This window comes from Ptychodera flava, chromosome 21, assembly GCF_041260155.1.
Source record: "Ptychodera flava strain L36383 chromosome 21, AS_Pfla_20210202, whole genome shotgun sequence".
Taxonomy (NCBI): domain Eukaryota; kingdom Metazoa; phylum Hemichordata; class Enteropneusta; family Ptychoderidae; genus Ptychodera; species Ptychodera flava.
In genome coordinates, this window is record NC_091948.1 from 5,807,304 (window position 1) to 5,833,152 (window position 25,849).

The 25,849-nt window shown below is 38.3% G+C and overlaps 1 protein-coding gene across 2 annotated transcripts; it reads left to right on the top strand.

The window, feature by feature from the left end:
- Positions 1 to 189: 189 nt before the first annotated feature.
- On the top strand, positions 190 to 25,031 carry LOC139121209 (amiloride-sensitive sodium channel subunit alpha-like). 2 transcript variants are annotated; one of them, XM_070685909.1, is made up of 12 exons: positions 190 to 327; positions 7,745 to 8,210; positions 12,794 to 12,987; positions 13,310 to 13,425; positions 15,342 to 15,505; positions 15,812 to 15,907; positions 16,821 to 16,944; positions 19,213 to 19,285; positions 20,850 to 20,907; positions 21,161 to 21,249; positions 21,632 to 21,707; positions 21,973 to 25,031. In XM_070685909.1, the coding sequence occupies exons 2-12, from the start codon at positions 7,761 to 7,763 to the stop codon at positions 22,303 to 22,305; spliced, it is 1,773 nt and encodes a 590-aa protein (XP_070542010.1). In that variant the 5' UTR covers positions 190 to 327; positions 7,745 to 7,760; the 3' UTR covers positions 22,306 to 25,031. The 2 variants fall into 2 exon arrangements, with proteins under 2 accessions (XP_070542010.1, XP_070542009.1); XM_070685908.1 differs by lacking the exon at positions 190 to 327 and adding an exon at positions 2,699 to 2,801.
- The last annotated feature ends 818 nt before the right edge of the window (positions 25,032 to 25,849 follow it).

The following is a 25,849-nucleotide window of genomic DNA, read 5'->3' on the forward strand; positions in this document are numbered from 1 at the left end:
TACAACATACCATTATATCATCTCGTTGACGTTTACCGTAAAATATCAGGGTTGTCATTATACAGCCAACGTCGATATGCACTCCCTAAAATATTCAGTGTTGGGCTGTTCCATATACTAGTACTCTGCCCTTCACATAGACAAGCAAAGTCGTTGCCGCTGTTTGTCTATCTTTGGTGTTACTGACATCAACATTTGAAATGGAATGAGGTAGAAGCCTGGGACAGATTTTCGGGACTCTTTTACGGTACTCTCTGATCTGTTGATAGTGAGGACTCATTTTCAAGCCAGTGGAGGAAATTATTATTGTTCTGTGAATCGTAAAAGGTAATTCTGAGGCTTAGCGGCCATTTTTGAATTTGATTTAATTTGTTTCTCTAATCCTGTATTTTCCAAGGTGACCCGCCTGTCTCACTCTTGATTGTGATGGAGGATCATTTAAAGTTAATTTCTTTGTGAAAAGTACTCTGACCAAGATCAAACCTTCCGCGATACTACGAGGCATCGAGGGGAAGGGAAATGCCACCGATACTATGAATCAAGAAGAAAAACTACCAGCATTGTCACAGGAAAAGCTGAGTGCTGAAACCAAACAGCATGCAGTGGATCCTAGGATTATTTTAGCTTATGATAATACGATGAAATCCCCGTGTCTTGATAGTACTACGTTTTGGGATGAATTAGACTGGGTAGGAAATGTTCCTCCTCGTCTTCCAGAGGACGGGCGATCTCTTCAAAACAGATCTGGGATTATTGCCGTATAATGCATTGCCGTATAATGCATCTTCTCCCATTCACGAGTCAACTTCCTTAGCTGGATTCTTGAATGTTTGTTCGTCTTATCAGTACTCGCACTAAATTTGTTTAGTTTTCGGTCGCGTATTTCGACAAAGCCGAGCAATGTCAAAGGTTTGCATCGTATTTATATCAAAACTAGTACCCTTGTTTGGACTATCGGAATCGAAACCATAGACACAAAGATGTAGTGTCGGCCTTAAGCCAGAGTACGCTTTGGGAGAGGATATTCGGACTCTCCAATTCATGCTGTTTGGTATCACTCTCAATTTTTACTAACGGTATTTTCTTTTGGTCTACCACGTGTGGGGACTCATTTTAAAGGTATACTGTCCCCTGTTCCAAATTTGCCTCAGTTACCATGGAAAGAGAAAATCTAACCAAACACAAATTTTAAGCGCGTGGCCGCTTTTTAAAAACAGCGCCCTCGCATGGGAATTTTGAATACAAGGAACGCCCCTTTGTCCATATATGGGCATATTTAGATTGCAGGTGACGGTATACCTTTAAGCTCATTGAGTAAATGAAGTTTACACCGTCAAATGAAAATGTGAGCAAAAGTTTAGACCGCACAAAACCTTAAATTTATTAATTACACTCCAAAACACAATAATAGCCCGAAGAGACACAGAGGAGTGACTAGAACCATTCTAAATGACAGATACATGATGTTTAGAGAATGACTCAGGCTTTGTAATGTTGAAAGACATTACTCTGTGTGTATATGAAAGGATTAACTAATCAGAGTCAATCCCGACACCCTTTAGCAGACAGAGAAATATGTAGGACAGATGTTTTCAACAATTATGAGTCGTTTGAATGTGTTTGGATACTGGCGTGGTGATAAAAGGTGAGAGAAATTCCTTTAATTTTTTATTTGTAGTCACATGTCAAATTTGTAAAGTTTCCTCGGGCACTGCAAAGATTGTAGGTCACAAAGTCTTCAAACGGTCTTCACATATCACGCTTACAATCAAGAAAGAGTTTAAGTCACGATTTTGATTAAGCTGTCGTCGGATCATTTTACGGAAATGCCTAATTATTTGTCCTTGCTGATCGTAGCCTTTGACCTCCATGTTAATTGATCTTAAATGAATTAACACCAGTGGGATATTAGATTATCTATGCATACTCAATAAAAAGACACCGTAGAATTGTGTCATTAACGCTAAAAATTAATCTTTCACATCATGCAAGCTCGGATACAAACACGAATATACTTTTAACCGGATAACTATAACAAATGAACTGTCACAGCAGGTATAAACTTTCTGATGTTCAAGAGTAATTACACTGTATTCACACGAAAATGTTATAACTAAAACCATCCACCCAGATACATTTAAGCACACTTGGAACTATCTAGAACACATATATGCAACAAATATGAGTCGCCGAATATTGCAATCTTAAGGTAGAACGCACCTCGGGGACAGAAATTCGGGCCTTCAAGTTTTATCAATTCTCTCCTGACCTACCACTTGTGGGGACTCATTTTGAAGCTCTTGACGAAAGAAAAGTTTTCACCGTCTTAGTTTTTCGAAAATCGAAAATTTTATTTTTCCCCACACAGTTAACACAGGGATTGCGGCCATTTTGAATTTCAAATATCGAGAAATCGCAAGTAATTTGTCTCTCTAGTACCAAAGTTTGCACGGTGACCAACGATTGTTATTCTTGCTTTTATAAGAGAATGGTCGAACGTTTCATTCAGGAAAGTTTGAGCAAAAGTTTAAGTCTTTCACTTTCAAGGTGCATATTACCTTAAAGGTATACTGTCACCTTTTCCAATTTTGCCAGAGTTATATATAAAGAGAAAATCTAGCCAATTACAGATTTTAAGCGGGTGGCCGCTTTTTAAAACCAGCGCCCTCGCATTGGCATTTTGAATACAAGGAACTCCCTTTGACCATATATGGGCATATTTAGATTACAGGTGACTGTATACCTTTAATTTCAAACATTTGGAGCATTATTGGATAATGGCGTGGTGATCAAAATATGAGGTAATTACATGTCAAATTCGTAACTTTTCTCAGCCAAGAGTATACGTTACAAGGTCAAACGACGTTTATATTCCATGCGTATTAAGCTTATCACAAAACGGTGCAAGGCAGAATTGTAATGAACTTGTTGACGTAACGTTTTTCGGAAATGCCTGAAAACGTTGTCCTTACTGATCGTAACCTTTGACCCGAATCCTGATTAGATCTCGCATTGAGTATCATGGAAGGGATATCAGACTAGTTATGCATATTCAACAAAAAGAGACGGGGAAATTGTGAAATCGAATGTAATACCAGAACTTTTACAGCATGAAAGGGCAAAACAATAATTCAAATCTTAATAATTGAAAAATCAATTACAATTATAACAAAGGAGCTGTCACAGTGACTGTAAGCAAGTGGACAATGCACTCTAAATGGATACCCTGTTTATTCCAAGCTTGTCGTAAATAGTCAAAGGGTTTTCGCCATGGTTGCTAAACGTTTCAGCTGACATTTAGGTTTTAAAAAGTCACGTGATTTCTTCGTTGACGGACACCTCACCACTGAATAGTCAATATAAGGTGTATTGCACTTAGAGGAGTTGGACATAAAGTCACCGTTTGCATGGCGACATGGAAACGTGTAGTCGAAGCAAATCCGTTGGATTGAGCATTAATTAGATGAGGACCGTAGATGTAAGCGCGACTTCGACTTGCTCGCTTCATCAGTTAATTTCATCCCTGGGGCGAGAGCGAAATATTTTTGTTCAGAAAACGCTCCGATTTTATTGCACACTTGGTTAGAAGAACTTTGTGGTTAAAGGTATGGAAATCGATCCCAGGGCCTAGGAGTGGCACATGTAAAATAGTGTGTATCTTTGCGTCAGAGGCGGAATAAACTATGAGTGTATCTATTTATCCAGGAAATCTTAATCCCGACTGCTATGTTTGTACGCATATAGAGCCAGCCAACGTTAGGGACACAAAAAACAACACAGGGAACAAACAGGCAGTGGCTTTGAACAAAATCAATGTACCCGGTACTTCACCGATATTCGTAGCTTGACGCACTTTGAATATAGCTCGTAACAAGGGACAGAGGAAAGCCCATGGAACTACGTGTACAACTATAACAGCCACTCATGTAAGTTGGTGCACAGTGGAGATTTTTTGGCTCAACAACTTGACGGATGATGGACTGACCTTTCCCATGCAAGCCACTTATTATCTTACTCGATTCAGCACAAAATTTTCGTATTGACTGTTGACGCGGTGTTTACAGTTGTTACGTGGTGGCAAATCCTAGTCGAATCGACGACTGCTGCGTAAACAGTCACTGAATCACAGTCCCTCTGTGCACGCATTTACGAGCACTGGATATTTTTACCGTTTTTAATCGAAAACCGTCCGTATACGCGTATGACGGTGACAAAAACAACACAAGGAATCTGGCATACATTGTTACTGAATTACTTTGACCAAAAAATTCACCTAAATTCCGAACTATGATCATACAGAACTCTGCAGGTTTCCGGACTAAGCGACCCCAAACCGACCGGATCTCAGTCAACTGTACGGGCTCGACGTCTACTCTGTCAGCGTCAACTCAAACTTTCATTCCAGACAACTTTACCCAACAAACTGGCAATATACTAAATTTACGTTGAAAAAAATTCAAACTGTGTATCGTATTGAAAAAAATCTTACCGGGGCCACGGAGCAAATTAAAAAGCCAACAAACCCCAACAGAAACATTGGAATGATCATTAGTGTGCAAGGTTGCTGTCAGGGTAAAAAAATTCTAGCTTTTTCAGGACGGTGCAAAAGGCGGGGCAGAATAAGACAAGATTACGACCAATGTGTTACCGCCGATGGTACATAACGTACTGTTGATAGCAGGTAGTTCGGTGTCCAGTGATAAACACGATTCCTAATATACCACGGCTGTTGATCAACTGCCTCCGATCGAAAATTGTCAATACAAAGACATGATGTCAATAATTTTGCGAGATTATAAGTACCCGCTGTCTTCTCGCCAAATAGCTGCGATCAAGATTATTATGATAGAAGCAATTGACCGCCGAACACCTGCTTGCTGTTCTTACACACAACGTGTAAAAACGATTATTCCTGCTGAGAAATGCGACAGCAAATATTGCAATGTGAATTTCTTACCATCTTCCTCGCAATGATTTTTTTTTTATCTGTGTCCATGGTTACTGGACCATTTCTGACAATTTTTACTGACAAAGAATCAGTTCACACTTATCGTGGGAACACATTGCAAACACGTTCAAAAAATTTTCATCACATGAAAGATTACCGTAATCCCCGTTCCAAAGATGTAAGAAATGTATTATTGGTTGTTTATCATGAACAATCCCGAACTGCAGCCTCTAAATACAAAATGATTTTTCTTCTGAACAACAACTGTTCCTGACAACTTTACAATCGCACTCCGGTCATCACATGACGGTTGTAACCGTACATGTGCTGCTGCCAATGGAGAATCAAAAATCAAAAGTCAAAAAGTATAGAAAAAAATATCAATATCCAAGCAATGTACTAAAACAGAGTAATTTTGATAGGGTCAATTTATTGTATATTATAAAAAATCTCCAGGCCACTCGGAACATCGTAAGATTATGATCTCACTCGTTCGAATACTACCGGTATACTACACTCGGACGGTAGGGTAAAACTGGGAACTCAGATCGTTATATACTGCTTCCGTCAAGCGAATCCGCTTAGCTAAAGATGGTAAAATGACCATAATTATTATTGCTAGTCTCTGTAAATTTTGCCGACTATTCGTTAGTAGTTGTCGAATTTCTTGAGTTTGTCCGAAAACTATTTCAGTGAATGACGTAAGGTTCAAGACAAGTGAGTGCGAACGCAATATCGATATCGGGAAAGCAAAATCTAGACAATCGAGGAAGAACATAAGAGTCTATTACATGTAATCTGCAAATTAAATGAATCCTAGGTAATACTATGAAAGTAAAAAAGGTAATGTTGTGCCCTGGTTGGGAAAGAAAAATTGATCAAAAAAACGTCAGATAATATTAGAGCAATTTAGTAAAAAACAAGCTCAGAAAAACGTGTAGAGAAGAACGACATCACGGCGATCTTCAGACCTTTCATCATGTTTCAGTCTGAATGTCAACATTTGATGCTATAATCTATTTCAAGTGTCTCTTTTTGGTCAAATCCGACAGAGATGAGTCAATCGCGATTTAGTTTCATCGCCCCGACCCGACAGGAAATAATGCAGCTCATGGGCACCTGCATAATCGTGGCATGAAGGTATCCAATGGGCGTCCACTGCCTCGGCCATTGACCATGCATCGCCAGCAAACAACGGTTTTAGACGTCACGAGAGCATTCTTTTCGCACTCTGAGAGCGGTTGAGTGATTTGGGTAGGCAATTGGATTTGGATCGGACTCGAGTTGATTTCGGCCGAAAACAGTATGAAAAGTAGTTGTTCGTGCTCCGTCCAAATTGGATCCGCATGTTGCCGGTTTTGTCCATGGCAATCAGCAGAGCCGTGGTGTGAGGCCGTATAACGCCGGGAACACACGGCATCGTACGCAGGGCTAGGCCACTATATACTTCCAAAAGAGATCTATCATAAAATATCGTACTGTAGGTCAACATACACATCACCGATTGTACACAGATCAACAAACAAACAGGGAGAGGCAATCTGCTTGAAACCATGAAGCAGTCCGTTTGTGTCTGAACTCATCTGAGACTGGTGTTCAGTAACCGTTGGTCAAGTATTTTGCTCAGTGGTAAGAATCGTTTATTCATTGTTGACATCGTAATCGATCCGATGTACACATCAAATGTTTGATCGTTTGCACCTTTTCGCGTCCCCTCGTGATTGGCAGCTGTTTGAATGCTTTCATCTATTGTTCTGTGGACGCTTTGAACACAACATCGAAGCAGTTTTGGCATCAAAAATCAACTTAAAATGGAAAAAATGAGAGAATTTCACCAATAAGGTGATGCAACAAGTATTCACAAAACGTAATATGTTGGAACAATGCTTTAATTTACACCATGGTTGTTGAAAGCTCCAGATTTTCGGGAGCATTCGTTGACGCTGTTACCATACGCCACTCATATTGGATTATGAATGCCCAGGGAGATAGGGGGTATTTATAGGCTCCCCTGCCTTTAAGTGCACTGCCTCTGACGTTTTCATGCATATCGAGGGAGAGTGATTCAGTAGACGATTCTTGATGCTGTTTACCGATACAAATGGGTCAGGAAAGGTCATGCTGATTGTAAAGCCAACACCATAAAATATCCCCTTTGAGCCTTTTGAAACCCTCTTACTTCGTCCGAAGAGTCAAAACTGCTGTCCATACACCGATAGCAGCTAGCTAGTGTTGACGCATCCATAATGTAAGTTTCAAAACGACTGATTTTCAGTCTCTCGTTAGGAAATGACAAATAACTAGTAAATGGCCTAGATTATATTTAAAGTTAGATTAATTTGAATGTAAAACCATGCCCTTGCATCTACTCGAATGTGAAAGACATATGGTGAGCTCCATTGTTGTCGGGTCTACACTGTATTGAATGAACAGGGGCACTACATTGAAACTTTACACACCAGGTCACCGTACTCTCTCACGCTTTTCACGATACTCTCCTCACACGCTTTTCTCATCTACAAGCCGTATAGGCAGAATATCACAAAGCTGGCCATAGATAGCATGGTCGTGGGAATCATGACGTTTCAGTCTCCTTAAAAGCTTCGGTAACCTTGAATTCTAAAGAATAGTGTTTTAAACGTCAGCTTTTTTGTTATTGTTTGCTTTTCGACACGAGCATCGAATAGAATTCACTTCAGGTAGTAGACGCTTTTAAGTTTACCTAGGGAGTCTTTCCGCCAATTACAGCCGACAAAACACACGACACAAACGCTACAATCACCATTGCCCCTACAGATATACTCGAGGAAACATGGAGTCTCGACATAATAGACGTCTTGATGAGGGCGGAGCAACTAAGGACAAGTATAGAGTATTACTTTCTGATGTCATAGCTAACTCATCTGTCCACGGTTTGCCAAATATTCGGAGAGCTAAAAGTGTGCCGAAACGAGTATTTTGGTTAGTTTCCTTTCTCACTGCTGTCGGGACGTTTATCGGATTGAGTTCTAATTTAGTCGAGAAATACTTTGATTACGGTGTTGCCGTAGGCCTGCAGGTCGACGTCGAACGGGACTTGACTTTTCCCGCCGTTACAATCTGCAATATGAACCCCCTGCGAAAGTCGTTACTGAACGAGGACCAATTGTCGCACCTGCGTTCCATAGTTGCAGGCGCCGAGGGAGAGAATGAAGCCAACAAACCCGTCAAAACAACTGATGAAACTCCATCGAATGACACCAGAAGAAATTCAAGTGACCAGGTAAGATAACGTTGCGTCCACGTCAGAGACATGTTGAATTGTAAGTGCTACTGGCGAGATGAAACATTAAGGAGCGCCGTTGAAAATCAGATTAAAATTCTCTGTTAGTTCTGCCCGGATGAGAGAGTTCAAAGAAATATACACTGTCTCGCAAGCAACCTATCAACATTCAATATCGATTGAAAAAGCACGTTCAATATTTGTAATAAAAACTGTTTTCAAGGGAACAGAAAAGTGCTTTTGCGGAATATTATTAATGTTTCCACTCGACCGTTTTATTAGGGAACCGCAACTAAAATCTGATCGTAAACCTTATACCGTTTTGCCAATTTAAAAGTAGTGTACAAATTCTGTAGAAATGGCGAAAAAACTGTTTTCCAGTCCACAACTCCGAGTGCAAGTAAATTATGCAAACTCTCACAATGTAATGCGATTGTACATACTTATCTCAGATAGATTAGAGGTTCTCATGAATTCAATGAAGACTAATTGTGACTGGTTCCAATTTCTGCCGTACAAAGAAAGTGAATTATCCATCCATCAATAATAAAGACTAGTATGATATTAAATCGTAAGCAAAGGACTTTATCAAAATAAGACACAGTTAAAGTATAATTGATCTGGTAAATATTGGACGAAGCGGAGAAACGAAAGTAATAAAGGTAATGTTTGAAATGTCCTTCGACATAGGATGCATCATTTACGATCCTAGAGAAGAAACTATGACGAGCAATTACACATCGACCTAACAATCAAGTATTTGTCCAAACAAAGACGTGTGAAATATACAGCATGCGATAGCGACAAATTAAAATTTGATTAAAATTTTCAAAATGTCCCTTTTTTGATCGTTTAGTTTTCATCAATTACGAAACACATATTGCAAACTAACAACCTTAACGATATTAAATGTAAACATCATTTAACACGCCGTCTTGTTCTCTTTTGTTTGAATTACGTGATTGATAACATGTGATCACTTAATTTCCTCTGATCGATAATATCATTGTATACTCACGGCAATTTCCATGCTCGGAGAAGTTACCCATTGAAATCATTGACAGATAACAGCGACTTACATTACACGTCGGGTAGGTTTGCAGCAACGCATGCACTTTCATCACTTAAGTTTGCTTTAGAAAGTGTCAATATTATGAACTAGATGCTTGGGATTATCGCAGGCATGGTGTTACATTGAAATTAACGTACCGGTCGACATCCTTTTATTCGGGTCGTCAGCCTGCTTGACGGGGAGGGAGGGGGCAGAATAATCCCAGTATATCACCTGTTCCCGGGAGTCTGTTCATTTCTGGAGGAGGTATCTCTCAATTAGCCTCACACATTGACCTTACTTTCGACAAAAGAATTACATAAATGAATCATATATATTATAACTACTTTAGGAATGTGATCAGGTGTTATGTGCCATCTGTTCAGTGCATAGCCTTGAAGGACGCACGAGTTAAGTAACGACTTTACGTTTTAGCACCCTGGAAACTTAGATAAATTTCTGTTTACATAGCTCACACAGGAGTTCTATTCAGCGTACAATACTAAAAGACAATCGGCATTTCGTTGCAAAACTATATCCATATTTGATACGATTGATATTTGGTAATAGAAAAATGATTCCATTTTGTTTTTTGTCGACTGAGAAGGGACACACGTTCATTCCTTGCGTTCACATTGCCTCTGAGCAATTGAACCAATTGTCAACAAAGCACCGTATGCGAATAAACGAAACCATCTGTGTTTGATTCTGTTTTCGCTGAATAAACACCGATATGATATAGCCATGTAATTCAACAGGGGTACATCTGTCGTATTCCAATGCTTGCAATACTGGTGAACAACCTCACTTTGTATACAACAATTATTCTCTACTTAAGGTTCCAATACAAGTAATTGACCTTTTTAAGCTAACAATTCTCTAGTGGTTAATAAGCTCAGAACCCCGTAAATTATACATTATCTAAAAGCCTAGATATAGGGGAACATTTTGGTTACCATAGTGTCACCATTGTTTAAATAACTGTCATGAGACAGGTAATTTGCATAACTTTCAAAAATCGGTTTTCCCTGTGTTTTGTTTCAATGCTTTGAGATATGTGGCTGAAATTTGAGATATGTGGCTGTCCTAAGTTTGTCTCAGAATTTTTCAAACCTTCTAAAACAATTTTTATGACAGAAAAACTTCCAGAGCGATGAATTTAACCCTAGTTGATTTCTTTAAAATTGTGCTCCAAAAATAACTAAGCAAGATATAAGACACAGTTTGGAAGAGCATTGTGACAGCTTGCATTGCAGCAAGTTTAAGTGAGATATTTTTAAGTATTGAGACAAAACATATGGAAAACCTATTTTGAAAGGCTATGCAAATTACCTTTCAAGTGAAAGTTATGTAACAATGATGACACTGTTGCTACCAAAATGTTTCTCTATATCTAGGCTTTTAGAAAATATATAATATACGGGGGTTCTGAGTTTATTAACCACCAGAGAATTGATATATTAAAAAGGTAAAATACTTGTCTTGGAACCTTAATAGCTGCCCTTATCGGCAGTTTATATTCGTTATACCACTCTCCGCCTCGTGCCCATTGTTCTAACCATGCTTTCTAATTTCCATAACCGAATATTTTATTATTACCACCTGGCTTTCTTTTGTTTAAAAAGTGTCCGATTTACAAGTTCTTTTGTTTAAAAGTGTCCGATTTACTAGTAAATCGGACAGTTCTTTTGTTAAAAACTGTCCGATTTACTAGTAAATCGGACATTTTAAACAAAAGAAACTTGTGAGATGGACACTTTTTAAACAAAAGAAAATCACGTGGCGACGAGTAAAAAAAACATGCGAGACATTAACCAGAAGGAATTTATTTCACCATCAAGTACAGAGTAAAGACACTTTAAAAGAATCACCGGACTGAATTAATTTTGCGTGACTGTACATCTCAAAATCAATTACAGGTCACCGTGAAATAACGGTATTGATTGCAAATATCACTTCTGTCTTAGGGTTATTGTTATCACGATCATTCGAAGCTGAAATTTAAGACTTCAAAGTCAGTTGTCAAACACTGAATGTGGAGATTTCAGTCGCCTTTGGTAAAGTTAAATCTAGCTACAAGCAAACACGCAGTACCACAGTCATTGTGGATCTAGACATATTGTTTTTTTGTACTTGCAGTTTCTGTTGCGCCTTTCTCTGACGTGGCTGTGTAGCTTGGTCTTCCGATTGTGGCCGTTAGCACTGGCGTGACAGGGGACTTTTCTTTTCCATCTTTGGCTTTGGTAGTTGAAGTGCACCGGATACAGCTTTCATTTGTACTTCATCCGCCATATCGAACTACGTAGAGCGACTCGGCAATTGCATGTATGCTGCTCAAAGTTTTCGACCCAAATGAGCAAAGCGTGACTCTAACGTCGATCTGCAAACACCTTTTCACTTCATTCAACCAACCAATCAAGCAAATTCATACAATTCAAATAAAACCAGGTGCTCAACACGTCATCGCACTACAATAGCAACACATGTCAACTTTGTTTTATCCAATCATGGGTTGTTTTTTTATACTTTCGTTCAACAAGGTGTCAAAACGCGTCAATGTTTTCCTGCCAAAGTTTCAACGTGCACTGCACTAAAATTACAAATAAAAACTTTCGGCGTGCAAACAAGGCTCAAAAACTCGGCAAATTCGTGGTATAACACGGTAAGCGAACTCGTAGTCGGCGGTTTACGGAATTTAACGGTACAGTTTGCCATAAAACTCCTCGGCCCTGCGGGCCTCGGAGTTTTACTGGCAAACTGTACCGTTAAATTCCGTAAACCGCCTCCTACTCGTCCGCTTACCTATAGTAAATGTCGTCAAGATCGCCCATACCAATGAAGGATATTACAATGCTTATGAAATGTTGGACTGAAGAAAATGTTAAAGGGAAGACTTGATTTAATGTTATCTTTCCCTTCGCTCATATTGTTTGTTTGTATTGTGGTGATAGAAATAGTTAAAGGCCATTTTATAAATAAACGTCGGAGAAATATTTACCCGCTTTTAAAGTTTCAGGGAACAGCAAGACATGTATAGCCTGAATGTTTGGGTTTGATTGGGCTGTCCTTACATCGTAATGTATTTTATCTAAAGTTTCAGGGATATGCTACCTCGTATTATGGTATTATTCGGTTAAGTTATTTCAATGCCATACTGACAACTATCCCGGTCAAATGACTAGTCTTGATCCTGGTCACGTATCTCTTTCATTCGCAGGAAAATATATGCGTACAGTCTAGCTGAAACATTCAAGCTGCTCGAATTTAAACTCTAAACTTGTAATCATAGACTGACTCGATGCTATAGGATCTTCAATCCACTTAACGTAAAGTAGGTGACAAGGCTGTCAATTGAGGAATCCATACAACAGCATTGATGTGCCAACTCTTCACTGCACAACCACTTCTAAAGCTCAAAATAACCTCACTCATACAAGATAGGCTGCAATCACTTATTAATCAAGCAGATTAATCGTTTTTTTCATATATTGCGCTGTTTCGCTAAAATGTATCATTCTGTTATTTTGTACAGCACTCGGGTGGGTACAATTACTGGTCTAACATAAAAGAGGACTTCTACGAAACCCCCGCACGGCACTGGTTGATGGAAAAACAAGTCGAGGACTACCTTGCAGACGTCCGTTCAGATGAGAGAGTGGAAATTGGGCACCAAATTGAGGATTTGTTGATAAACTGTCAATGGAACGGCTTTCAGTGCTCTCCAAGGTGTAATGAACATTAGTAACATGATCTTCAAAAGTTCAATTCGTCAAACAGTTTTTTTACTATACGTTTAAAGACCCTGTCAATCTTTCGGTTGCATTTTATTTCTAACAATCAGATACTATCAAGCACGGAGAAGTGATATTTCATCTCTACAAGTCTATCTCCCACATCTATAATAATTATAGTTCAACTTGGCAGTTTTGTTCGTCACTCATTGGAATATGATCTGTAAAACTATGACTACGACCATTTCAAAAAATGTCTTCTTTGACTAATATACTTGTAGTTCTCGACTTATTTGATATTGTAATTCTCATTTCAGAAATTTTACACCGTTCTTGAATACAGTTTATGGTAACTGTTACACTTTCAATGGCAATGGTAAGGACAATATAACAACAGAGTCTGTCTCAAGCAATTTCGCCGGCTCAACCTATGGTAAGGTATTTCCGTAGACAATCCCAACTGTTCTATTGTTTAGCATAAATTTCATCTATCGGACGATGGGTAGATTATTATCCCGTGCAAATTGGTCGGAGGCCCAAAGATGCTATAAATATCATTCATTCATTCATTCATTAATCGGTAATTAAGGGGGACTAGATTGTCATAATGTAAAATGATGTTCAAGCAGATTTTCTATAATGTTTACATGTTTTATTGAAATTCACAATAGTATATTAAATTAAAGGTACACTGTCACCTGTTCCAATTTTACCACAGCTACCATGGTGAGAGAAAATCTAACCAATCACAGACTTTAAGCGGGTGGCCGCTTTTTAAAAATAGCGCCCTCACATAGGCATTTTGAATACCAAGGAACGCCCATTTGACCATATACGGGCATATTTAGATTACGGGTGACTGTATACCTTTAAATGTAAGTAATTCACTATTACGGGTTATCTTTCTATCGTATCATGTTTTTCAAACTCTTTCTTCGCAATTTTCTGTTGAGATTATTCTCCACATTAAAAGAATTTAGACTTCAAGTGTTGAGTAACATCACTCTATCTATTTTGCCATCGTTCAGAAATGGACAGATATTTGATTTCCGAAGACTGCAGTTATCAAATTTAGTGGAGTTTTCTGCATTTATGAAAAAGGGAGCGCCATGATTAAACTTTAAGAGTAGGAAGCGTTCGTTTAAAACTTTTGAAATTTTGAAATCCTCGTTGAACATAACCCCCATTAACGAGGGAACTACCGGTAGCTTCTGGAAACGCTGGAAAATTACGTCAAACAATATTCAGATACAATATCTTTTCCTCTCAATGGAAGCTGCTGACAAACCCTTTTGTCAACTTTTCGTTGTGATTCTTGTCACAATTTAATGGCATTAGAATGATGTCACAATTCAAAGAAAATTAGCATACGAATTTGCATAATTTCACAGTGGGTGGCATATGACAGAATCGTCTTATCGCAACAAAGTAAGTCGACACGCAGGCTTTGTCATCGTACCTCATATCGAAGGTCACAATAAGCTATAGGTTTTCATATCGCAACATCTTGCAACACCCGTTTCTTGACTGATTTAACAAAATAATTAACTAATATAAGACAGGTATGCTCGTGTTTGCTTTGTGTCCCATATTTAAAACATTATGATCAAACTTTCAACATCAAGTACTTTCCGAAAATAGCTTGTATTATTAGAACTGTGGCTACGCCAAAATCATGGAAGGCAAATTTCATTTTGACTAAATAATAGGGATGAGTGATGTTGCTGGTAAAATTAGCGTATTTATGAGCACGTAGAGGGCTAACCTCTAAAAGCAGTACAGGTCTGTTGTTCACACTTGTACAGAAAGCAAATTATTTTCCATTCAAATATCCGGTGAAAAGCTAATGGATGGCAAATTTAATTCAACACTTGGGTACACTATTCTGGATTTCTCTGTGTGTTTGTTAACGTTTCTTGTATGGTATTCTTTGACGGTATTCGTACTGGGGATCATTTGATAACTATCCGTATATCTTTGTATGCAAATCGCTCTTCTGATATAAATCAAGTTACAATTCATTTAACATTCATTTTAAAGGTATACCTTGTGACCTGTAATCTAAATATGCCCATATATGGTCAAAGGGGTGTTCCTTGGTATTCAAAATGCCCATGTGAGGGCGCTGTTTTTAAAAAGCGGCTACCCGCTTAAAATCTGTGATTGGTTAGATTTTCTCTTTCCATGGTAACTGTGGCAAGATTGGAACAGGTGACAGTATACCTTTAAACTGAATACATCATAAGCAGAAGCGTTATTTAGTCATTACGTGGTCAACACATTGTTCATGAATGCACAATCATATATATGCTGTCGTCGGCTTATGGCAAAATTGGAATGCAATTGCAGGTCTGACGTTGGAATTATTTGTCGAACAAGACGAATACCTTGACAGTCTGATTCACTCAGCCGGGATACGAGTGACTATCAACCCACAAGACGAAACACCTTTCCCGGAAGACACTGGTTTTAATGTTGAACCTGGGAAAATGACATCGGTCGGCATTGTCATGGTAATTTAAGTCTTGATATGATCCTATCAATAAAGCTACCACTGGTATCGATATTTAGCACGCATGAAGCGGACATGAAGCGGACATGAAGCTTTTTTTCAGTTCAAAAAATGTAATATCGCAACAAAAAACATGACTGCTCGCCTTATTTGAAATGAATAACACTTCAAACTTCCATCGATTTAATGAAACTACTGAGAAAGAGCAAATGCAGTTATTTACGCATATCCCGTTACCAACAATGCCGTGATTAAAAGCCAATATTCTTCAAATTATATTGAATATTGCAATATGTTATTATTTCAGGGAGCAATGGAACGATTGTCTGAACCGTTCACTGATTGTGTCCTGGCCAACACAAGTGAACATAAAACGGTATTTGGAGGTTCATATTCCGTAGAGGTGAGAATTTATGAAATATCCTCCATTAAAACAACTTTTTCGTTTGCTACAATGATCAGTACGTAAACTGAGTCACTAGTGTCGTGGCTTTTTCAAATGCGTCGAACCTAGGTTGAGAATTCTAATTTAGTACCGTTAGTACTTGACGAAATGGTGAATGATCTAAGTTGCTGGATTTTCGATGGTTAAACGCAAAATGTTCACTGACTTAAGTTGCATGCTTTGTGAAGGATTATTTAAAGCGTCGTCGGTATTTAAATGGTAAAGAAAGTGTTCACCATGGTAATGAAGGCTAAGCTATCTTTAATATACCACGAAGCCTCGCAATTTAGAAACAAGAGCGTATTTCTTTATGTTGAACGACGTAAATACTTTAGGCTTGAGAACCCTAATTGACTAAGGCGCGTCGTGGGCCGAAACTCATGATATAAGCTGAGGGCCTACTGTCAGCGCAGTAAATCGTCAGCTTCGGGTTCCACATGTACAGCGCCTTCTTACAGCCTTCACCTGAAATTGTCTCTGGGCGACAAAATCGCGAAACTATTAGGGAAACTTAACATGACAGCATATGACATGTCTACCCAGGATGATTAATAAAATGTGACAAGTATTTCAAAAACCAGCCATGTTATAAATCTTTATTATGTCACAGCGTTGGAACAAAATAGGGGATTGGAAAACCGTCAAATGAAAGCCTCGATCACCTCGATGTAAGTCGAGCACAAAAAGTAACAAACACGCTTGAAATATAATGTGACCATTTAAATATATCCTTTATATGAACCTTTGCCGGGAAGAAGATAAAAATATAAATAAGTCGAACTTGGTACTTCATGTGTGAAATCATAATGCTTATGTGCAAGGCGTCGTTGTGTCATTTAATGCGGACTTCACAAAATTGTGATCATTACAGGCGTGTATGAAGGATTGTCTGCTAACTTACATCGCCGAGAAATGTAACTGTACAGATGGTCGATACCCTAAACCAGATGGTCTCGACAAAATCAGGCACTGTCAGTATGAAAACTCTGAAAACCGTAAGTATGTTTTATAACAGTTTGTAAAAGTCATTAGGAATATCGTTACTACGGTTTTGTCCATGCGCAGTTGGGCTTATTATCGAGTATATGTAGGCATATCTCCATATTAAGGTATAGAATGCGTCTCGTGGACATATATTGGGACTCTCAAACTTTTTCATTTCTTTTCTGATCTACCGCATGTGAGGATTCATTTTAAAGCTCATGGTGTGAGAAAACCTTTCATTGTCTTAGTTTTTCGCAAATCGAAAATTGTATTTTTTGTCCATAGAGTTAACACAGGGATGGCGGCCATTTTGAATTTCAAATATCGGTAAATCTTGTGTAGTATGATTTTTTTCTAGTTCCAAAATTTGCCAGGTTACCCCGATTTTTATTCTTGATTTTGAAAGAGAATGATTGAAATATTCTTTTAGGGAAATCTGAGCAAAAGTTTAAGTCTTTCACTTTCGAGGCGCATACTACCTTAAGACTCGTTCATCCTTTACATAGCGATGACCGATTGGGCAAAAAATCTGTCGCTAACGTCTAGCTTGTCACACAGAGAAAATGTATAAAAGTATCAGTTGGTAATATATTCTTGTACTTTCATAGTAACAGTCTGGAACACATAATTTCAAGCAATTCAGTTACTTAACCAGGCTATCGTCAGAGATCCAAAGTGTTCGTTGATCATGAAAATACTAATGATCTTTTCATATATAATGTGCTCATTTGTAGTGTTATTTTAAAATTCAAAGCGCAAAAAGTTGACAAGTGCTTAAATTTTAATGTAGCCAGCTGTATTTGTAACTGCATATTTCAACCGATTTTTATTTTGTTGAAGACATTTTATGACAATTTAACAAATGTTACGTTACTTTAAGATTTCATGTGACTCTGCCAAGTAATATATGTAATTTTAGGCAAATTGTAACTGACATGAAAGAATTATGCATGATTTTCGTCATAACTGTTGTTAGAAGAGTGCAGAATCAGAACATAAAAAGACGAGAAGCAAAATGGTGTTCCCGACTCATGGTTTTAGATACAGCAGGACCGAATACTCCAAACCCCTTTATACTTTTCTGTCTGAGATAAGGGCTAACTTTGAAACACTTTTCCTTGCAATACAAATTTCAAAATGTTTCTTCTGCTTACATTTGTAGAGAATAGGCGGGTTACAATGTCATGAGCATGCGCTTGAAATTTTCTCATTTAATAACATGCTGTAAGCAATGATTTGTGCGCGTTACTTTGAAATCACGCGTAGTTACAGCCTTAGTGTGTATTTGCCGATGCCTCCGAGTGTTTGCACATTCTCTTTTGTTGACATTTAATAAAATATGATCGTAACATTATTTCTTGCATTCTCCATGAAAACTAAGCTTAATGCATTTTGTAAAAAAATTACAAGTTGGCCGTTTGCCAATCTACAGCCTTTGAAATCGGTTAATTTTATTTTATTCAAGCGCAGTTCGGAATAATGTTTAAGCAACAGCAAAAAATAATCAAGTTCTATAGTTTTTTATGCAACTCAATTTACAACAAGAAATCTGTCTGCGTTTTAATGAACCCCAAGGTACACATTTATTATTTAATAGATCTACACTGACGGGTGTGTACCAAATACCAAATATTAGTCGTCGCTGAAAATTTGCATATCTGTGTCATAGCCTGTTTGCATTTTTACATCGTCAAGAGGTGAATATCAATCGCGCTTCTGTTCTCCATTGCAACACACTTTTATATTTTATATTTTATATTCTTTGCAAATCCCTATATTTCGTGCATATCGCAATTTCCCTGTAGCAGTTGTTGCTAAGGCAATTTGAACCTTTCTGTTCTGCCTTGAGATGACAATACAGATAAAGTTCAAGATCACAGGTGTTCCAGTCCGTTCATGGTCGTTTTAATGATTTTTAAACTCCCTTGTTGGAGATTTTCACTTTCCGTGTCAGGCAAATCCTTTTCTATCAAAATTGGGATACTCACTAGTGAGAAATGTTCAAAGAAGTGACAACCGACAGACTCTGTGAAAAGAAAAGTAAATCTTACAGACATGATGTAAACGAATGGTATAATATCTCCTTGCATCTTGAATAGGTGAAAGATACGTGGTAAAATTACCAATAGTCACGTGTCACACAAACAATTATGATTTCCACGTGTACGAAAGTGTAACAAGTTTTCAATATTGACACAATATGTTCATAACCTTTACTCCATCGTCTTAAACTTTGCAAGCATGTTACACTAATGCTAAATTCCCACGCTTCTTTACAGGCAGATGTAAGTCGCAGGCAGATAAGTTATACCAAGCCAACAAACTCACCTGTGACTGTCCTCCCAAATGTTCGTAAGTACACCTAGCACTTGTCCCAACGGGTATAGCGATTATAGCTTGGGTGTTAAAGCCCAACTAGCTGTAACTCTTGAAATTATTGACCTCAAATGTCTTCTTATTTTCTCCTGGTTGTCTCTGAATTCTACCCTGTGAAGGGATATGGGCTTTTACTGCATTAGGAAACCATTCCTTTGTGAAACAGTTGATAAGTAAATTCAAATTTTAACGGTCATTTTGATTTCCTACCATTTTCAAAAAATTGTAATATTACAAAGGAAATAGAACATACAATGTCAAATTCATCCCTACAATCATGGGACTACTCTGTGCGGACTACTCTGCGCAGAAAATTTCAGCGCAGATATGCCAGTCTCCACAATTTTTGCTTTACCGCATGGGGTTGCGATTTAATGTTTGGGCAAACATTTAATCGCAGAGTAATCTTTATCTTTGTTCAAAATTGCATATACTGTCCCAGTGGGTAGTTATAATAAGTGTATACACAACTAAATTAGTACATTCTCGCACAAACTTATTTTAGTTTGAAAGCAAAATCATAAAAATAATGCTAAAAGATACAGCTAGTGTGGCTTTAATTTTGGCAACGTACTTTCTTTCTTTCTTTGTTTACTTGTTAATTACTGCTATTTTCAATTTACTCATCCACAGTTGAAAGACAGTCTATGTACCAAACTCGACAATGTAGTTAATAACAATACAAATACACCACGTAGAGGCTAACAGACCGATTCGAAGTCTGTCGATCTTAGTTAGCCCCATGTGTTTACATATTATAATTATAAATTCATAAAGTACAAACACATGACAACAGAGTAAAAGACGAAAACATACAGCGACCAATCAGAGTCTCTCCAACCATGCACGTGGTTTAAAGGTATACTGTCAGCTGTTCAAATTTTGCCACAGTTACTATGGAAAGAGAAAATCTGACCAATCACAGATTTTAAGCGCGGGTGGCCGCTTTTTAAAAACAGCTCCCTCACATGGGCATTTTGAATACCAAGGAATGCCCCTTTGACCATATATGGGCATATTTAGATTACAGGTGACTGTATACCTTTAGGAGGCTGCGGAATATACTGGCTTTTTAGAATATCAATACAAACGATGTAAAATTGTCACCTCTTGCAGTATTTCCAATTATTGTAATCTTTCCAACGCTGCCAACTCTTACTCAGAGGGACCTTCACTGTTGTGTATCGAGCCTAATTTCCACCTTCTGCATGTGATCTCTCCGCATACCCTTAACTTAGGCCTCCCTTCTATTTGGTACCCTCCAGTTTTTCGGTGTGTAACTCGTTTTCACAAGTCCTTGTGTCCGCCCGCCCATTTCCTTAACTGTCAAGCTGACGTAGTTACAAGAATTACTCTCTCTCTCTCTCTCTCTCTCTCTCTCTCTCTCCTCTCTCTCTCTCTCTCTCTCTCTCTCTCTCTCTCTCTCTCTCTCTCTCTCTCTCTCTCTCTCTCTCTCTCCATCTAAAATTATTGCTGTGTTTTGCATAAACTTTGTTACATCGATACCACTGACAATGTGATTTTCCTTGCATCAATTCAGAACGGTAACATACACTAAGGAAACGTCATCATCCTTGTGGCCGTCATCGAATTCCGAGGTAAAAATTTAGTCTCTTACTAAACAAGCTGAGAAAAGTCTTGAAGGTTGCTTGATGGCTTATAGCCGAATGTATTTTGTCTTTGTCCGTATTCTCGCTTCCTATTCTGTCCTCTTTCTGAGATTCTGATACTTCACATACTTGACAAGATTCACAAAGAAAACTTTCGTTCATATTAGGTATAGCTTCTAGTACAAGCACATGTCCTTATTGAATTACTTAGCAGGTGTTTCGTCACGCTTTTTTTTAAAAGGCATATATTAGTGAATTCTTGAAGGGGAGAAGTTCAAAGCTACAGACTCTTATAGAGGAAGAAGAAAGAACCGGGCAGGACCTTCTAAGGTAACACATTGTTTAGATTGTCCACTTACAGTAGATGAGTTCGCGACTATAAAATGTTCGGAGCATAGACCCTGGGTCTACTTTATATATGGGGAATTTTGCCACAGTTATCGTGTTTTACGGTTCTTGGACACACCTGACATTTACCTTAACTCTATATCCAACTACAGTCCTTTATAGTGTATTGGAAATGTCCGGGTTTAACATCCTGATTTGGTTGATACGAAGCGGTCGACGAGAGACTAAAACTATTGAAATAGTGTAAATGCTTCATCAATAATCTCTTCATACACAAGTTTGAATTCTATCGATGCATCACACTCCTTTTACCTTCATATACTATTCCCATTCACATACATATCGTGTTTTACCGCTGATTCAGGCAAAACGTTGGGAAGTTGCAGATTTATTTCCGCGATCTGACCCATCAAGATGTCAGCCAGTCGCAGTCATACACGGTAATATAAAAGGTCACTTTTTTAGATACCTTTGTTCTATAAAAAGTGTTATTTTTCCACCTTGATGAGTCATTCATCGTATCTGTCAAGATTTTTGTCCGTAATGGGTAATTCAGAGATTGTAGGTACACGCTTTGCAGTTGAGCGTCACAAATTAGAGACATTAAAAATCGAAAATTAAAAAACCCGCATTATCATGGTATATTCATGCAAATGAAAAATGTTCCACCCAACTCATTCATATGTTATCTAAACTTTATTCCAGCGAATGGATCTGGTGAGCGATATTGGTGGGAATCTGGGTTTATGGATCGGTCTGTCCGTATTGACCATTATGGAGTTTGTGGAGCTCATTTTCGACTTGTTTGCCATTTTGAGATTTGTACAAGTCCCGCGAGCAAAACGCCCAGAGATGACCAGTGGCTTGGAAGCAAGAGTCCGGCGCGGCAGTTTTCCGTACGCAACGCGACGGCAAGGCCTCACCTTTAGAAGCGGTGATGTGTATTACACGAACGGGAAGGGCTATGACAGAGACACAACACGTCATAATGATGAGATCTCCTACGTTCGAAGAAATATATATCTGCCAAATAGTTAGTCGAGGGACAGCAAAATAGATTACAAAGCAAACAATAGACGTAAGCAGATAATAAGATATGCAAGTAGTTTTCGCTGTCTAGGAGAAAAGGCGCCCAGCACGTAGCCAAGCAATGTATGGCATGTAATCATCTTTTGCAACTTTAACTCTTTGAGCGCCAAAGTCAATTTTTGTTACCTTTTCAAAATGTAACCCAGTCAAATTTTTCAAATTTTTGCCAAAATTTTGATAAGAAACTGTAGGCAATGAAATTTTATGTCCATTTGGTCAAAACTTATATACAAAATTATAGAAAAATTCATAAAAATTGGTAAAATGCAGCACTCAAATTTTGGTGGGAAAAATTACAGCATTGAAAGGGTTAAAGGAACATAATCAATGTTCTAGGCGTGCCATATGTTTCATTCGTTTCAACGTATAGACCGAGAATGTTGGAATTAAAATGAAATTTTGCATTATTTACAGCATAGCTAGAGACCGACATTCAATAGGCCGTGAACCGGCAAAAGGGCGCCATCTTCAGACAACAAATTAGTTTATCCTATTGGAATGTCATGTAGAGCTAAGGTCAGTGACTGTTTCAAATGGGTTTAGTTGTCAACTACCAATGGGTTTACAAATAGTAACGTTTTATGCAATAGTCAAAAGGCAACACAGTATCTTCAAACTGACACCAAAAGTTTGATAACAGATGATTTTTGATATTACAGCCACACAGCTTACGACAGAAAACATTGGTTCACTTTTTCTTATGTTTTATAAACATTTATTGTCCCTTGTCCATAACCTAACAGTATATATGCAGTTTATAGATATGCCACAAACAAAGAGTACATCTTTGCAATTAAAATCACAAATATCGATTTCATTCATTCATCCATCCATTCATTCATTCTTTCATTTCATTGCCTTTTTGAAATCTTTGACTTACAAGTTCAGTGTTACAAAAACTTAAAATAGGCAAAAAGGCAAATATGGAACCCAGAAAAATAGCTATATGCTAATCGAGTCTGGTCCCATGTTTACATTACATGTTCCACCATGTAGCGTTCAGTGAAATGTTTTGCTAACAATTATAAGAAACATTGTGACGTTGACCTGTGCCAGGTCCAAAGATGCACATTCAAAATTTGTCTACAGACTAAAGGAGAGCACGACGTGTACTTTCAAACCATTTTAGAAAGAAAGTTTGAAAGTGATAGCTCTATTTTTAGAAGTATCGAATTACGAATGAGCAACTGGCGTTCTATATGTTGTTAACTTATCTTCCTTTAAATGATTGCCCTTCTCCGAACTCATACATTATTTGTGGCACTTGACGACTGCATGCAAATTTGAAAGTAGGTTTGTAACCTCCATCTGAGAACGTTTACCCGGTTCTGTCTAATCTATGATACGGTGGGAAGGGATCCACCTCGACCTATGACCATTGCAAACTTGACCTCTTAAACCGACCAACGACCTTTATGAAAGGTTCCGCGTGGAATGTGAAGTGTGCCGAAAATAAGACCAATTTTTAAATTTGCCCGCCCGCTGAAAGACTGCGCACGAACAGCTTGGTTGGCGGCACCTGAAGACCACTGGCAAGTTCATTTGGTTTGTACATCGGATAAGGGTACTCTGGCAAAATGGTTTAATGAAGTCATTCAATATCCGGATATTTTCAAAAGGCATTTCAATTCGGTCCCAGTCATCGCTTATTCCCGGTGGCCATGTCAAACGTTTAACGAAACGATTTATGACATTCAGCGGTCACCAAACTATTTCTGGCTTCTATTAGAATGTGATATTCATGCCGTGAATATGGTATTAATTCATAGTAGCACACATTGAATCAAATCACAAGAGATGTCATGTCAGTATTAATCGATCAATCTATGTCATGTACGATGAAAAGACTTGAACTGTGGTGACGTGGAGGGCGCCAATCCAGGGCGGTAGAGTTCAAAGGATGCATATACAGGAAGGAATTTGTCATTGGCAGCAACGGAAAGAAATTGTATCTGTCAGCGGTGTTTAAAGTAATGGGAGATACTATTATCAAAGTTATGAAATCAAATTATTAGTCAATTTCTGTCAAAACACAGAACATACCCGAGCTGTTTTAAGTGAAAAACACTTATCCATGGCAACAAAGGTTGTATACACAGGAAGGACCTTGTCAGCCAAAGCGGTGGATGTAAGAGGTTCTATCTGTCAGCGGTGTTTAACGGGAAGCCGACGTCGGAACTGCGCCTGTGCGAGTTTCTTGTTTGCATACAATGCATTTCGTGCATGATATATGCACATCATCATCATAGCTGCAACATTTCAATTATACGATGTAGATTATGACAGACATGTTTTAACTTTCATCAATCACCATTGTACCTTGGATACAGTATTTGCATAGGTCGCATGGGTCCTATACGTATATACGACCTTTGAGCGCAGTTTCGACGACTGTATCCCTTTAAAGATAGTAATGGGGATACTGTAACAAAAGATACGAAATTAATTCTTATTTTAACAGTATTCACACATTCACAGATTTAAAGGTTGCTGCGATACGACTAACTGCAGAAACGTCGGTGCTGACGAAGGTAATTTACAACCGGCGCTTGCTCTCCTTTTCAAAATTGATTCAATCAACGAGGCGCGTGGCAGTGTTATCAACGCATCACCAAAAGCGTATAAGTCATGCCGAGTGTCATGTCGGATTTCAGTAAAACACATACGAAGGGGATAAAATATTGCCTTGTGTGGTTTTCTGATGCCTGTAATGCGGAATGCATTGTATCTTTGCATTTACTGAACTTTGCGAGCTAATATACTAGTGGTGTAGAAAAGCCTGCAGGTTTTGTTTGCACTGCAGTTGATTATCAATCATCGTCAATATTCGAGTTAAACCTTGTTATTAACCGATATTAAGGCAGTTCGCGCCTCGAACTTCAAATTCACGTTTTTGTTCAACATGGATACTTTAACCTGTCCCGTTTCGAATTAAAGAGAATAAAGTAACAGGGGTCACCATGCAAAACGAGGTACCATAGAAACAGATAACCCAATATTCACTTCTATTCACTTGAAATTCAAAATGGCCACCATCCCTGTACTAACCCTACGGAGAAAAACATAAATTTTTCGATTTTCGTAAGCCGGTGAAAACTTTATTTACCCCAGAAGTTTCAAAATGAGCCCCCACAAGTGGTAGACCAAAAAAGTATTGTAAAAGTTTGATAGTCCGAATATGTTCCCGAGGTGTACTTTACCCTAAAAAGAGACTGAATGAATGAATGAATGCAACCTTTCACCACCATGGTTTGTCCCAAATCCATTGTTTTCTATGGTAAAGTTGGACCTGTATACAGGGAACTGGGGGTGAAAGGGTTAAAGACATGATTTAAATGCATTGAGCGGACTCCTGTGAACTCGATAAATTCTCGGCCGATATGCTTACTTGTCAAATACCACACCAATTCATTTAAGCGAAATTTGCAAAATATGTCAATGGGCATTAGGGCTGGAAATGAGAATAGCGTTTCTCGAATGCAAGAATTTGCAC

Coding starts and splice junctions, on each gene's coding strand:
- LOC139121209 (XM_070685908.1), top strand. Junction 19,286..20,849: donor GACTGTCCTCCCAAATGTTC/GTAAGTACACCT, acceptor GCATCAATTCAG/AACGGTAACATACACTAAGG. Junction 21,708..21,972: donor GCCAGTCGCAGTCATACACG/GTAATATAAAAG, acceptor ACTTTATTCCAG/CGAATGGATCTGGTGAGCGA.